At 40.5% G+C, this 16,949-nt stretch overlaps 1 protein-coding gene across 2 annotated transcripts in view; it reads right to left on the bottom strand.

The window, feature by feature from the left end:
- map4k5 (mitogen-activated protein kinase kinase kinase kinase 5) overlaps positions 1 to 16,949 on the bottom strand; it is a 101,084-nt gene that overhangs the window by 19,316 nt on the left and 64,819 nt on the right. For both annotated transcript variants that reach the window (XM_060926206.1, XM_060926207.1), the window contains exons 14-24: positions 16,600 to 16,678; positions 11,596 to 11,654; positions 10,064 to 10,131; positions 8,770 to 8,814; positions 8,503 to 8,545; positions 8,136 to 8,340; positions 5,044 to 5,129; positions 1,689 to 1,730; positions 1,041 to 1,125; positions 867 to 946; positions 641 to 701 (exon numbers count right to left, since the gene is read on the bottom strand). In XM_060926206.1, the coding sequence (XP_060782189.1) occupies positions 641 to 701; positions 867 to 946; positions 1,041 to 1,125; positions 1,689 to 1,730; positions 5,044 to 5,129; positions 8,136 to 8,340; positions 8,503 to 8,545; positions 8,770 to 8,814; positions 10,064 to 10,131; positions 11,596 to 11,654; positions 16,600 to 16,678 (853 nt within the window). The remainder of the gene's footprint in view (positions 1 to 640; positions 702 to 866; positions 947 to 1,040; positions 1,126 to 1,688; positions 1,731 to 5,043; positions 5,130 to 8,135; positions 8,341 to 8,502; positions 8,546 to 8,769; positions 8,815 to 10,063; positions 10,132 to 11,595; positions 11,655 to 16,599; positions 16,679 to 16,949) is intronic.

The following is a 16,949-nucleotide window of genomic DNA, read 5'->3' as shown; positions in this document are numbered from 1 at the left end:
GTGTCACAGGTAGCCACAGTATACGCTCACATCAATAAACCATGAATAAAAAGCATTTCCGTCTAAAGCTAGGATTAGCAGCCGTTTTCTCATTAATGAATATGAATAAAATAACAGCTCAGGCTTTGACACAAGGGTTCCAGGTCTGTTGTCTTAATGGAAACTTCACCACTGCATGACTCATTTATATATATTAAAAAAAAACCAAACAAACAAACAAGTGGCAGAGGCTTGAGACCATGATGGAACTTTATATCCTCCCTGAATCAGATCCCATCAGATTTATTCAGCTGTGTTGGAATATTTTATGACCTTGTAACCTTTGATGCAAGTGCTAAAACTTGTGTTAATGGCAACAAACATGTCTTGGCTCATTGATTACATTTGGCATTAAGGGAAAATTGTCCAACCCTAATTTTGACTGAACTGTAGTTTTGCTGCATTAGTAATATGAATGAATGTTTTCCACCAAGTCAAAATGCAAACTGAACTCTGGGACTTTGTTACAAAACTCGCACTTGGCTACACAAGCAAGCAAACATTCAATTACAACGTTCATGAACACCAAATACAAGACAGACATAGCTGGTAAGTTAGTTAGTATCCAAATATTTATTTCCAGTGTATTTGAGACACGTACCTGATAATGACATGAGGTTATTATTTATGACGTAGAGCCAGGTACATCTCCGTGGAAACAACTGAAACAGAATTGGCATGCATACACACTGCTGAAATAGTGTTTTATACTCAGTTACACAGTAATCCCTCGCACACAAAACATGGATCAGGCTACGGACATACTGAATACACCATGTCCATGATGGAAGATGACCGAGGGAAAAAGGTCAGAGGTCAGCAAGTACCTGCTCCATGGTGGCCTCATGTAACTCATTCAGGTTCAGTGTATAGATGCCATCCTCTGTCCCAAAGATCAAGTACTGATCTGTAACACAGGTACACATTACAGGTATAAGAATCCAATGTTTCTCACAAGCACACACACCGATGCACACAAACAGGATGACTGAGGAAGCTACCTTTGGTATCTGGGTGAATCCATGAAGTGGCACAGTTGATTTTGAGAGGACAGCCATCAAACACTTTCGAAAAACATGCTCCCATCTAAACGCAGACAAACACATTAAGCATTAGCCTGGTTTCAAAACAACATGGCTGTATCCAACAGCAGAGGCTGCCCCTCTGACCTTTAATTTCAATGAGAGTACTGCATTTGATATAGGTCAGGCTCTGTGAGACACTGCACTCACGTAAGTATAAAAAAAAAAAAAATCCAAATTGAAATTTATAATGACAGCTCATGGAGAGTGCTGGCTTGGCACAGTCAGTGTGCACAGGAATTTACAAATTTTACCTTCAAGGGCATAGTAGGAATACAACACTAATAACAGCTAGAATGCTAAAAAAAAAAAAAAAGAGAAGCCATCTGTAATAGATTAAAACAATCAATATCAAAACTGATTTGCATCGAGTTTGTCTCCAGAAATTTTGCGTTTGCCTTGAAATAAATATTAATTTTCAACTATGACATCCAGTTTCCCACTCGTGTGTTTTCTGAAGGACACCAAAATATCCTTGTAATATGTGTGCACTTTATATGTGCACTGCAAGAGGATTTCCCTCACCTGATCATGAGGAAAGCAAAGAAAAAGGAAGTGAACACTCACCAGAACTTTCGGGGTGGGCGGCAGGCCATTAATCGCTGGCTTCTGTAAGTAGACAATATAACAGACTTCTGTAGTGTTAACAAAAGTGCCAAAGATTTTCTATTTATACTACTAAATTAGTATAGCCATACAAATATTGTTAACTATTAAAATCTAACCCCAATTCCAAACAAGTTGGGACAGGGGCATGTTTACCACTGTGTTAAAAGAAAAAGTAATGCAACACTCAGGCATTTAGGATTGGAGAACAATAAGTGCTTAAGTTTTAACATAAAATTCTTTCCCCTTCTTGCCTGATACACAACTTCAGTTGCTCAACAATCTCCGTTGTCATATTTTACACTTCATAAATGCACCACACATTTTTCAATGGGAGGCAGGCAGGCCAGTTTAGCACCTGCACTCTTACTATGAAGCCATGCTATTACAACATGTGAAGAATGTGGCTTGGCATTGTCTTGCTGGAATAAGCAGGGACGTTCCTGAAAGAGACACTGTCTGGATGTCAGCATATGCTGTATCAAAACCTGTATGTATCTTTCAGCATTAAATGGTGCAGTCACAGATGGGCATTAGCACACCCCATACCATCACAGATGCTGGCTTTTGAACGTTGTGCTGGTAACAATCTGGCTGGTCCTTTTCCTCATTAGTCTGGAGGACACATCATCCATGATTTCCAAAAATAATTTGAAATGTGGATTCATCACACCACGGCACACTTTTCCACTTTGCATCAGTCCATCTTGGATGAGTTCGGGCCCAGAGAATTCAGCAGCGTTTCTGGGTGTTGTCTGATCACATGGCTTTCGCTTTGCATGGCAGATGCAGTGAAGAACTGTGCTGACCAACAATGGTTTTCCCAAGTGTTCCTCAGCCCATGTAGTGATATCCTTTATTCAGTCATGTTGGTTTTTAATGCAGTGCCGCCTGAGGGATCGAAGGTCACGGGAATTCAATGTTAGCTTTTGGCCTTGCCCCTTACGTGTAGAGATTTCTGAATCTTTTGATGATATGCGTTTGATGATTGTTGATCATGAAATCCTTAAATTCCTTGCAACTGTACATTAAAGTTCTGAAACTGCTGGACTATTTGACCATGCACTTTTTCACAAAGTGGTGAACCTCACTCTATCCTTGCTTGTGAATTACTGAGCCTTTCCAATTACCCCATACCCCATAGAATATTCCAAACAGGTGTGTGTGGTTTTTTGTTTTGTTTAAAGCATTCTACAACTTTCCCAGTCTGTTGTCCTTGTCCCAACTTTTTTGGAACACATTTCAGGCATCAAATTCAAAAGAAGTGTATATTTACAAAAAACAAGCATTCAGTTTTAACATTTAATATTGTGTCTTTGTATTATATTTGATTCAATATAGGTTGAAAAGGATTTGCAAATCATTGCATTCTGGGTTTTTTTTTTTTTGTGCGTGTTAAACAGTGTCCCAACTTTTTGGAACCAGGGTTGTAACAATAGTCAGTGTTCTAGAGCAACTTCTTAACAGACTTCAAGTTAAAACTAGAATGAATTTCCTGATTGTAAAGTTTTTGCCCATACAGCACACAGGTAGAACAGAGTTATTTATAACTGCACTATCCAGTGTCACCCAGAAGAGGATGGGTTCCCTTTCGAGTCTGGTTCCTCTCAAGCTTTCTTCCTCATGTTGTCTCAGGGAGTTTTATCCTTGCCACAGGTGCCTCAAGCTTGTTCAAAAGGGATAAATTTGTCATTTCCTATTGTTCAGATGCATCTACCAGCAAAGAACTCGGACCTGTTAATTACCATCAACACCCTCACTGTCCATTCAACGCACATGGCTAATAATATTGGTGTGACCCTAGATGACGGACTTAAAGGGCATATTCTGGACCAATTTCGTTTTTTTTTTTTTTTATGAAAGTATGTCCCTTTACGCACTCATCCAGAAGGGTAATTTCGCACAAGGCCATCTGTCTACAGCAGAAAAAAATAAAACAACAAAACGCATCTGGAAAAATCCCAAGGGAGTCTGGAGCCAGATTCGTGACGTTATCTGCGGAAGCGCCAGCAGGCTGCGCGAGCTTTGCACGGTTTCAGTGCACAGCCTGTGTAGACCAAGCGCTCCCATTTCTCCCTCATTCTCCGGTCTTTTGGAAAACGATGAGTACTAATCCCATCAAGATTGGTGTTGCTACACCCTCCTACGATGGTTAAATGTTAACCATTTTAATAATTACGTGATAACATTGAAGAAATTTGCAGAAAACCACCAGGTCGTTTTCTCATAAACAAACCAGCGCTGACGTAGGATTCAGAGGGAGGCGTCCCGCACGTGACATCACGAAAATCAATGTTTCCCGGGAAATTCAAATGCAAAGTTTTTTCAGAGGTGGACCAATTTGCCTCAAATGGCTTGATTTCAAATGAATTTTTCTGGTATTGTGTAAGGTAAAAAAATTGCAGAGAATGCAGAATGTTACAGATATTTGACCAAAGTTTAATATAAAATAGGAGAATTACATTGATCTTGCTCCTGAATTTACCCGTGACATGCACTTTAACTTCAACACCAGATCCTGCAGATTTCTTCTTCATAACATCAGAACCTTCTCAACTGCTTATACAAATCTTAAAATCATTCCTATACTTGACTACTGCTCCTCTCTTCTTGCCTGTCTTTTGTCAGATTTTCTCTACAGTGCATTCAGAATGCACCCATCCGGTTTACAACTACCCGAAGCACTCTTTTTGACGTCCCTCCTGAGGTCAATCCAATGGCCTCACATGACAGAACTCTTATCTTGGCATTCCATGCATCAACTGGCTCTGCACTGCATACCCTATTTCACAACACAGCTGCAGGTCAAATCAGGCCTTCCACTAAAGGGATCTTGGTACATGTCTCTTTCTCTGGGGTATAAACATTCTCACAGAGCAAGATCCTGCTCCTTCAGTGCTCTGGCTCATCAGTGATAGAACGAGCCATTTGTGTATACCGCAAAGTCCATTTCAGACAGTATCTAGGACAACACCTTCCTTTCTTAGAATTTACCTTGCAGCAATTGCCTTTTGTTTTACTTTTATTTATTTTGCAACATTTTGAATTGGTTACCTTTTGTATTGTGTACATATTTAGCTTGTCTACAATGTTTTTTTTTTTGTTTTTTAAACCACGTAGACTACTCAAACACTTGCACAAACTAATACCCGTCTCGTCTTTCTGGTTATGAGTCCTCACATGGTGACTAGATGCTTTTGTTTGCTCTGGATAAGGAACTTCTGCTAAATGAATAAATGTGAATGTAAATTTGGATGGACCTGTGGTGTATTGACCAGTTTCACTTATGCTATTTGCACTACATACACACACTCACAGGAAATTCTTTCTTCTCCTTCCTTTGTGGTCGACCAGGTGGTGATTTAGAAGTGTCTCCATTTAAGGTGCCCTCAGAATCCTCACCTATTGAGAGAAAAAGAACGGAGAAAAATATGAAGGAGTGCTTTAAAAAAAAGGGGGGGGGAGGGGGGAGAAGTTGAGTCAAGAATTTAGGAATGTAAATGCAACTGATAAAGGGAAGCAAACAGACAGTGGTGGTGCTGTAGTGTCTTGCCTCCTGCTTTGGAATGAAGAGAAGCTTGGAAAAGACAAGCAAGCAAAAGGGACAGGATGTTTGGGGGGGGGGGGGGGGGGGGGGGGGGGGACAGAGCGTTCTAGGGTCCAAAAGACAGGAGAAAAAAATGAGGGTCTCACGAGGAGAAATGGCAAGAGTTGTTCAGATAGAATACTGTCAAAAAGGCCCACTAGTTTAAGCGTTAATGCCTTTACACAACCGGGGGCATTTTTCATGCGATTAATTTGCACATCAATATACACTACCGTTCAAAAGTTTGGGGTCACCCAGACAATTTTGTGTTTTCCATGAAAAGTTACACTTTTATTTACCACCATAAGTTGTAAAATGAATAGAAAATATAGTCAAGACATTTTTCTGGCCATTTTGAGCATTTAATCGACCCCACAAATGTGATGCTCCAGAAACTCAGGTGGGGTTTACATTAGACCGTATCAGCGGATCATCAGATTAACGTTTTTAAAAACGATTAGCGTGCACACAGCAACGCCAATACACGATTTGCGTGCACACAGCAACGCCAATACACAGATACGCTAATCACATGACTAATTCGGCACGCAAGTTGAAATGTGTCAGTGCGGCTCATCGCTTCCTCCTCAGCGGCTGCGCTCCAAATCACTCCGCCCTGAACAGCGAGTGCCCTCTGGAGGGTGCGCACTCTGGCCCTGCGCAGCTCACAGAGCGCGCGAGTGTAGTGCACGAGCAGTGATTCGGGACTGAGCCGCTGTGCGCAAGTCACTTACCACTTGCAAGTGGAAGGATGGCAAGCCTAAAGACCATCATAACTACACAATGGGCAGTATTTGCATCAGTATTTGCAGTATTTTCATACTTTTATACTCTTTAACGAAAGGTGATACAAGGCGGAAGTCCGCGCCGTTTTTCAGCAGTCGTGTCACATGACCAACGCCAGCGAATCAGGAAGGTGGATGTCACAGTGATGTTGTCCAATGACGACGCCAGCTAGAGCTCAGCACAGCGTATCCGCGTATTCTCAATGTTTACACAGCACCGGATCAGACATGATCTGGATTGAATACGTGGACCCTGGCGGATTCCCGTTTCCCGGCGTTTTAATGTAAACGGACAGTGCATCCGCGAAGAAAACGAGACAGATACGGTCTAATGTAAACTTGGCCTCAATCTGCTCAAAGGAAGGTCAGTTTTATAGCTTCTCTAAAGGGCTAAACTGTTTTCAGCTGTGCTAACATGATTGTACAAGGGTTTTCTAATCATCCATTAGCCTTCTGAGGCAATGAGCAAACACATTGTACCATTAGAACACTGGAGTGAGAGTTGCTGGAAATGGGCCTCTATACACCTATGGAGATATTGCACCAAAAACCAGACATTTGCAGCTAGAATAGTCATTTACCACATTAGCAATGTATAGAGTGCATTTCTGATTAGTTTAAAGTGATCTTCATTGAAAAGAACAGTGCTTTTCTTTCAAAAATAAGGACATTTCAAAGTGACCCCAAACTTTTGAACGGTAGTGTATTTTTTTGAACTCTTGTTTTTGTTGTGAGTACTTTCACACAAAACCATTATTACAGAGCGAAAAGCGACATTTTTTTCTGCACCAAGGTCGATATTTCTGAACTTTCACACCATGAATAAAGGCATCAACCAGTCACGTTGTACGGAACAGATGTGGTGATGTAGGAGACAGATGCCAAAACGACCTTGAATGCATCAGCGAGCCTCTGCTATCCGCTGGTGTCCTTCACATCTAGGAGCCAAGTGGCTAGATTTCTGATGTTTTAATCCTCTTTAATGAAGTGTGGTCTTTCAATTTGAAAGCAATATTTATTCATTTAAATGTTCAGATTTCACAATGCCCCCCTGCACTCAGATAGCCCCTGCTCATGCTCAGACTGCTTTATGCACTCGCAAATCTTCTGCTCACAGATGTCTGCACTTTCTCTCACTTGTTTTCTTTCTGGACTGAAAAGATGGGAATAAAACTTCATGTTTAACCCGTGAACACACAGCACCATGAGCATTGCTTTTTTTTCCCCCTTGTTGTCAAACATCCCGCTTCAACAAGAGTATGGAACTCTCCCCATTATCGTTTGTACTCAAGACCGGTCTCTCTTGAGAGCATGTCTATAATTATTATTGTCTCTCACTGCTAAATGATGCCCTCATTCACTCAGGACGTTAGTGACGGTCAAGGTACAAAATTGAACATCACGTTAAAAATTTTGCATCAGATTCTATGTGCATACTTTCTCCGTGAAAATTTCGCACACTAATTTTTTGCATTGCAACTTCATGTCGTATCCAGTGTATAAAGGCCCTTGGATAAAAGTTGTTCTCCTCCTGGAAGACCACAACTTGAAAATTTTTGAATAATGCTTTGTAAGTGGTCAGCTGCTGGGTAGGGCGCTCTATATGGTAACATAAATTTAAAATAAAAAGGTCATATGTGGCGGCACGGTGGTGTAGTGGTTAGCGCTGTCGCCTCACAATAAGAAGGTCCGGGTTCGAGCCCCGTGGCCGGCGAGGGCCTTTCTGTGCGGAGTTTGCATGTTCTCCCCGTGTCCGCGTGGGTTTCCTCCGGGTGCTCCGTTTTCCCCCACAGTCCAAAGACATGCAGGTTAGGTTAACTGGTGACTCTAAATTGACCGTAGGTGTGAATGTGAGTGTGAATGGTTGTCTGTGTCTATGTGTCAGCCCTGTGATGACCTGGCGACTTGTCCAGGGTGTACCCCGCCTTTCGCCCGTAGTCAGCTGGGATAGGCTCCAGCTTGCCTGCGACCCTGTAGAACAGGATAAAGCGGCTACAGATAATGAGATGAGAAGGTCATATGTATGTATACAAATACCATGTTCTGTGGAGCGTGATAGCAGTCCAGGGCTGCTCACACCAGCAGAGAAGTCATGTTGCATCTGTTCGATCCTGTTGCCTCTTTCTGGTGTGATCTGCCTGTGTGGCCCTGGGACCACGCCATTATCTGAGCCTGGGAACCGCTTAATTGTTGAAGAGCCATCACTCAAACCCACGTCATCAGATGAACTGAAAAGATGTGGCTTGTAGTGGAAAGTAGAGCACATAGTTAATACTGATCCCACTAAACATATGAGGACACGTGAATAGAAACAACATATATTTTCACGACTATTTTAGATACGCAATAGTGTGTGTGCGCTCATGCGTGCATGCAAAAGCACATGCAGAGACAAGAAACTTACCTTAGGGGGAAGAGGTGGAGGCACACCATGTTTTAGAGTGGATCTGGAGTAGAAAAATAAACATTAAAGAGAGAGTATTTAGGATCAGCTGTTTGGATTTGTGAGGTGTGGGTATGCTGTACATGGGCCAAATTCCTTTAAAAACTCTATACAACTACATATAAAATTTAAAAATCACCACATTTATTTTCAAATGCATGTTAAAGCCCATCTAAAATGACATTACGTCCATGGTTATTGTATAAAGTGAGCCAATGGAAAACTTACATCTCTAGATCCTCAAAGGCATCCTCCAGGGAAGTCACATGCCCACTAGAGTAAAGTTAGAACAGGGGCACAAAGGGAGCAAAAACAAAAACAGAGAGCAAACTTGTTAATCATGGCACTTATTGTGTTTTCCCCATACAGTAACTCATCTGCAGTATAAAATGCAACCCTTAAGGTTTGTCTGAACATAAAAATCACAGATGCATTAAATGCACCACATAGTTGATTTCCCAAGGTGCCCCTAAAATGCCATTTAAGACTTATATGATCCATGCATTTGTTTTTTTGAACAATTATCCAAGTACTACGCTCATTATATGTATACAATAAATGTACTGGGACCATAGTACTTTTTAGATAGAAACTTTCCACTCACAGAAAACATTTCTATTAAAATTATTAATAGATTTGAGTTGACAATTACAGGCTGAAAAAAAAAAAATCTTGGACCCAGGGAACAAATATAAAAAATCTACAGTCTCATTTTTTTTTTAAATCTCAAACCAAAATGTTTTTAGTGTACAACAAAAACTAAAGAACTGGCACTGCTGTTCCAATACTTTCAGAGGGGACTGTGCATATTATATATAGAGGAAATTACATGGTTGTGCCAAGATATGAACTTTATCTTTGAGTGGTGAATATATATTTCACAAGTGAGATCGAGTTACTCCACTCATTTTTTTGAATATTCCAAGCATTTTTGGAATATTCGCTTCACTGGCTATCAGCTCACATATGACTTGATTTCGTGAAATAACTATAACTTGTGTGTGAGATATATCTCACACACACACACTTGCAATTGACCACTACAGTCAAAAATGATAGTTACAGGATGTACATGCAGGCAAAGGCACAAAAGCTGAAAGACTCGTGACTTTCTCTGTGGAATGGGCATCAGTACATGTAATTATGGGGAGAGGGCACACCAACTCACAAGTATGGGTACAACTACACAAGCACTGCTTGCTTTACCGTATGAACAACTCGTCCTCCACACTTTTCAGGAGGCTCCTTGAGTGGAAAGATGAATGGGAGCAAGAAAAACAAAGGAACAGAAGAAAAAGAACAGACGCAGTCAAAGCAAAGGGAGTAAGAGCAAGCAGACAGAGACAGTGGAGAGTCAGCTCAGACACACAAACTGTTAGCAAGTGCAAACATACACACAGAACTTTGTGACTTATCAGAGAAAGGTTTCAGACAGGGATTACATTATTAAGTAGTGATAAGAGGCCACCTGCCGGGAGATCGGTTTGTTTATAGTCTCCTTTCCGACTGTTTCTATAGTTACCTGGAGGAGATGCCTCCCTCAGCAAATGGGCTCCACTGAGAGGAGAAATCATTCTCTCTGGTCACATCCTGTGAAGAGCAACATCATATTATTGCATCATTAATCTTCTCAAATCCTACAGTAGGGTTTGTCATGTTTAAGCCCAATTCAGTAAACATCTACAGATAAACTTGTAGAAGTTACATCTAAAAGAACAATGCCAAAGTAGTGCTTTTGCATGCAACAACAGGTGTGGAGATAAGCCTGGTTTAACTTTTCATTGCTTCCCGGCGAATCCAGAAAGACGAGAAAAATGGCAAGCTGCAGTTAAATGGGAAGACCGTATACCCGAAACGCATTCCCATATGTGGAGAACAAATTTATATTTCCGTTTAGTATGAAAGCTTTGTGCACCTGTTATTTCTCCTAAAACTTTTTCTAGCTCAAGGCCTTTCAGTTATAAAAATCCCATAGAGCTAGATCAAGATTAGGCATACTTAAGTTGGCATTCAACAAGTCCGTAAGTTGGTGTAACATGGACACAACTTTGGTCAAGATGGGAAAGTTTTTAAACAGGTTGCATGGTCTGACACTACTCAGTACACTCTACTGGTACATACACAAGCGTGTCATACTTTGCAGCTCTGCTGCATTACAAAAAGCAAACAAACAAAAACAAACAAACAAAAAACCTCCTGCCAAATGAACGTTAAAATGTATATCTGGATGTGGACTTTGGACATGATATATTTTATTAGCCCTAATGCTTGGCTACGCTAGCAGCATATTTGTTATGTACCGATTATGGAGATGAGGCTAAACACCATAAAATATGCTAGTTCTAGGCCCTGGCTTGTTTATTACTATTACAAGTCCACACCTGAGCTTACCTTTGTCATTATAAGGTATTTCTCTTTATCAGGAATTTCCCATAACATTCTGGCATGTACGAAACCTGCTTTGAAATACTGGTAGGCATCTGTACTTTTGTATGCCTTTAGCATCTCCAGTGCATTTAAAAGTCCTAAATACTAAACTCTTAGTGTCCAAAATCTGGTAGCTGGTTTGCCGAACAATTTTCAAGTGGAATAAATACATTTGTGGGTAAATTAAGAAGCCTTTCTTTTTGTCACATGTATACTGAAACACAGTGAAATTCCTGCTCTGCATTTAACCCATCTGAAGCAGTGAACACACGCACATAAGTGACCAATGCGCACACGCGCACAGAGCAGTGGGCAAATTATATGGATCTGTGATGCCTGCATGTTTCAGCTTTTGGATGTAACTCAATCTGCTGATTGCAATTTTTCATCGTTTTAGAGAGACTGTACTGACTGCAGCCATCTCGATTTTCATTATTAGCTGTCGCGGATGGGTTTCTTTGTGTGTCCGGCAATATGGCGGTCACTGCGTGATAAACAAAAATCTGTGACGGTGAAGATGGGGGGAAAAAAAAAAATCTCACCGAAAAATTGGTGAAAAGCCCCTATTCCAGCTCTAGTGTCTGTGAACAGAGTCTGAATAAAATTCTACAGTGTTTGTGTGCTCACCATTTCAGAGCATGCTTCCGTTTCCTTCTTGAGTGGAGGCTCAAATCGTAGCTTATTAACTACAACACAGCAAGAACACATAATTGATAAAACAACACTCACAATGCCATGGTTCATCACAAATATCACAACCCCTTTTTTTCCTATGAGCTTCACCATGTGGGGGTGTCCAACTGCATACTGACTGACAGTGGCATCTCCTTGGTTATGTAAATAACTCGATCTGTGCTTGTGCTAAAAAGGTACAGAGGAATGACAGTGAAATTTCCACTGCACTGTTTGTTTTGTCATTGCATGATGTGTTGGTGAATTTTGCACATAATTCTATTAGGACTGTCCTTAAGAAACAAGATAGAATAACGCAATAAAGACTGCTACTTACCATTCAGTCTGATTTAATAAAATGCAAGATAGTAGTAAATGAGAGAAAGCTAATCAAACTGCAGCAACATTTTGCCAGGGAAGCTGGCCAAGATCAGATTAACTGTGTATAAACTTTGTGAGATTTTATCATACAAAAAATGAGAAACGTTGTCAGAAACTCTAATGAATATTACAAAATGGGTTATTAAACACATCTAACAAACACAAACAGCTACTTTGAAATAGTGCATGCAAAAGGTAATAAACTAACTAGAAGCAGTTTTGCTCAATTTCAGGCAGAACGAACAGGAAATCACCTGTACAACAATCACTTCTACCAAATACATTTCAGCCCAATTCAAATTAGCCAAACCAAACACCCCAGAGAATTTATATTCCTTAAAGTTTCAGTGGCTGGCCAGGTTAAAGTGCATATCCTGGACCAAATTCGTTTGTTTTTTTAAAATATGAAAGAATGTCCCTTTACACACTCATCCAGAAGGGTAATTTTGCACAAGGCTATTTGTCTACAGCAGAAAAAAATAAAATAACAAAACGCGTCTGGAAAAATCCCAAGGGAGTCTGGAGCCAGATTAGTGACGTTATCTGCGGAAGCGCCAGCAGGCTGCGCAAGCTTTGCATGGTTTCAGTGCACAGCCTGTGTAGACCAAGCGACCAAGATTTCTCTCTCATTGTCCGGTCTTTTGGAAAACGACGAGTACTAATCCCATCAAGATTGGTGTTGCTACACCCTCCTACGATACATCTGTTAACCATTTTAATAATTACGCAATAACGTTGAAGAAATTTGCAGAAAACCACCGGGGCGTTTTCTCACAAACCAGCGCTGACGTAGGATTCAGAGGGAGGCGTCCCGCACGCGACGTCACGAAAATTAATGTTTCCCGGGAAATCCAAATGCTAATTTTTTTCAGAGGCGGACCAATTCGCCTCAAATGGCTTGATTTTAGCTGAATTTGTCTGGTATTGCGCAAGGAAAAAAAATTGCACAAAATGCAAAATGTGACAGATATTTGACCAAAATTTAATATAAAATAGGAGAATTACATTGATCTTGCTCCTGAATTTACCCGTGATATGCCCTTTAACATCTGGTCTCTTTCTTTCTTCTGCAGGGATGCAGTCATTGCACTCGCTCCCCACCAGGGGGGGGAAGAATTTCAAATGAACTTCCCTTGGTAGCCATGACAGACAGCCAGCACACTGTTCTTCAGTGACAGAACACGAGTCAAGTGCGTCAGAAACACTTTCTACATAACCATTTAGGGCTAAAGACTGGCTGTACTCTGAACACACCCACACATGCACAGCGATGGACAAAACACAGAAACAATTTATCAGAACTTGAAAAAATATCAAAATATTATAACTGTCAATGTAGACACTCAAAGCAGTTCCTGTTTGCATTTAACTGTTGGCTAGATAGCTGTGTTGGCAGCATACAGATGCACAGAGCATAAACTACATTTCAAAAGAAAAAAAAATTAAGAGGGGCTCCTTTTTTTAATAATACTTGGTAGAAACTTAATTAATAAAGTGATAACAACGGCATACCTGACTGACTGCATGGACACATGTGAGTATCTGTAATGACATCTGGGCTGCAAGTTTGTGCCCGAGAGGATGTGAGACAGAAAGTTTGTGGTAATAAAGCAGAAGAGGTTTTACAGCAGAAGCTCTAACAAGAGTTTTCAACTTTAATGCTTCATGAGACCAACCTCTTTATAATAATGGTTTCTGCCTTCAGAATGATTCCTTTCAAATGTAAAAGCTTTCATCACTTGGCCTGATAGCATGCACATTTAAAAAAGCACTAATGCTGTACACACACACACACACACACACGACCAGCAAAACCACAACTTTCTAAATACACAGCAGCCATTATCATACATTTTAAAGCACAACCTTTAAACACACATGAAAACCAACATACAAACAACATGTACAGTACGTAGGGAAATATTTACTGTCTCCCTCCTACAAACGACCTGGGCTTCAGTCAGTCATACACTCACTTGTGCTCTATTCAGCAGCAGCTGTTGGAGTGTGTGGTCAAGCCCATAATGTTTTGAGCCACATGAGAAAATAATACATACTCTTTAAATAAAAATGCGCAAAAAGCTACCAGAAATAAAATTAAAAGAAAACATGCAAAACTGCATTTAGTGCTCCCACACAAAGACGAAATGAAACTCAGGGTGCAGTATTGCTTTATTCTTTATCCAAATCACTCTAGTCCTTACACACTGCCGAGACCATCCTACATCACAGTCAACAATTTCACCACTTTGGGACTGTATGCCATTTTCAGTCTGTACTTGCCTACTTTAAAAAAAAAAAAAAAAAACCTGGTGTCGACCTTCACTTGAATAATCATCTCAGGGCCAAGAAGAATAATTAAAAAAAAAAACCACCAAGTGTAGCATCCCAGTGTAGAAATGACTATGAGGAGATCTGCAATATCAAATCAAATTTATTTCAACGCCAATAATTCTTTACTTCCAAATACAACTCTATCCCAAGCAGCCAGTCAGACTCGCACATTTTCTAAATCCTGGTCAGGGTTGATGTGGATCCGGAGTCTATTCCAGGAACACTGTGTGCACGCGGATGTTCTTTACTTGGGAAATGTGATCACTTTGTTCTTTATTTCTCTTCTGCATCTGATTTAAGTGCATGACAACAGTGGAGTTGTAGTAAGGCATGTATTTTCCAGGAAATGCATCCTTCTAATCAAAAGTCACAAGGATATTCATTTTTATACTCCTGGCTAAGAGCCTGAACCATAATAGAGATTCTGTGACATATGTGGTATCAGCTGTACATTTAACACGTCACTGCACTGCAAAGGCAGAGATGTTTAACAAAAGATATATTATTTAGGCTTGGGTTGACTGATGATAGAATCAGGAATGGTCAAGAGATTGTAATTACTGAGATGGGTATGAAGATGAACGATTTAATTATCTGTCAGGAAAAGTGGTTTCTGCAGCTTTAAGACTGAAAATTGCATTGTATTTTATAAATGTGTAAGAAAAGTCAGAGTAATCTAAACATAAGCTAAATATCTGTGAAAGGAAGACTAGAGAAAGGGATAGGATTATGCTCCATTACGATCACTCAGATATGATGCTCACAGAACAAAAGAAAAACAGACAAAATGTTACAAGTCTGAATCTGCAATCGATACAAATCGGATACCTTGGATTTGCAGATTAAGCCCGTTTTACACCAGAAGTTTCTCCTTTTTTCATATTTTGATCAATTCTGCTACAGTATTTTTCAAGTGATTGTTCGATCCACTAGGACTGGATTGATTTGCCAGTTGGTGACCGCTGATATAAGGTATATTTAACCCCCCATTTCTTTACTATTAAGCAAATTAGTAAAATTTGTAATTTTCAATAAATTATCACACTGCGAAAAGCTTGCGAGTTCATTTTCTCTAAATTAACTGAACTAATACTAGCCATACTCATGCTAAAATCTACTCACAAATCATTGGTCCAGGTTTTAGAAAGAAATTTCCCTTTACACATTACACATGACTTCTACTGTACATAGCAAACTAAAGTACAAACCAGTACTGTACAAAATGGTGACTGCTGATGCTGGAATTTTAATTCTTCTCCATTGAAAATAATTTATAGATCTTATTCATGAGTGTTTATTAATCCCTGTGTAAACAGTAGCCATGTCTGATTTTTTTTTTTTCCTGAGGCCCTGTCCACACGGCAACGGATTCAGGTGAATCTGATAAAACTGTTTATCGTTTCGGCCTGGCGTCCACACGGCACCGACGTTTTGGGTGCCCCAAAACGAAATCTTTTGAGAACGGGTCCCAGAGTGGAAAAATCTGGCAACGGCGCTGTTGCGAAGTCGTCTGGATGAGTAGAACGGATTTGTTTACGATGACGTCACAACCACATGACTGTCAGTGCTTCACGCCGGGTAGAAGTGTAACGAACTCGATGCGAGTTGTCAACAAATTCTATAACTTGGTTCATGAAACGCGCTTACAAAATATTTTCACTGCTTTCCAAAAACAAAAACAATCCCGCCAGCAAAAATAGGGAAGAAAAAAAAAAAAGAGCGATCTCACCTCTTCAGATGTTGGTTTAAGTCCGACAATACATTCCTCAAAAAGGGCGTAGAAGAACAAAGTAATCCATCAACATGTAGCATTCAATTTATTCCGGACCATTAAATAATTCTGGAGGATATCAGAATGTTGGCGTACCGGCTTCCATCTACCCCCGTTCATTCCTCTTTCCGCATCTTTCGTTTTACGCTACTGATTAATAATCAAAACTTTATGTGGCTGATGCTATAGAAGGGGTTTATGCGCATGCATCTACTACTTCTATTGTTCTGGTGTCTCCGATGGGACCGTCTTACAGCGCACGTAGAGGTGTGGCATGTGTATTGCATCGTTTTCAGCAAGCGTTGCATTGCCATATGTACCTGATATTTTACTGATCCGTTGCCCATGTGGACGCGATATTTAAAAAAAAAAATCTTGTTGCTGTTGTCGTGTGGATGTAGCCTGAGTAATGCTGTGTAAGCCCAAGCATGTTGTGACTCTGGTGGAACGCGATTCTGCAGGTGCTCACTTACAGTCAATCTCCGAGCGTGTTTTTCCAGCTCGAGCATCCTTGTTCGGAGCTGAACGAATGGTGTGTGGAGGGTGCGGAGGCTAGAGAAAGAGAGGGTGAGAGAGAAGCTGCAGTTAGACTAATTAAAACTATAATACTGTACTGCTGGTTACAGCAGCAGTGTTCCACTGTGTGTGTGTGGTGGGTGGGGGGAGAAGCAGCATGTGTGAGAGACAGTATAACATCTGTTAAAGCACTGTTCCTGCAGGTTGAATGAATGGACTTGATACACACAGATGCCACTGACTAACCAGCTACCAAACAAAGGAACCTGCAGTTTAACCCTTTGGTGACTGACCCCTTGAAAATGGT

Source organism: Neoarius graeffei, chromosome 7, assembly GCF_027579695.1.
Source record: "Neoarius graeffei isolate fNeoGra1 chromosome 7, fNeoGra1.pri, whole genome shotgun sequence".
NCBI classification, from domain to species: domain Eukaryota; kingdom Metazoa; phylum Chordata; class Actinopteri; order Siluriformes; family Ariidae; genus Neoarius; species Neoarius graeffei.
The sequence above is the reverse complement of the archived record's forward strand: the minus strand, read 5'-3'. Positions and strand labels throughout refer to the sequence as shown.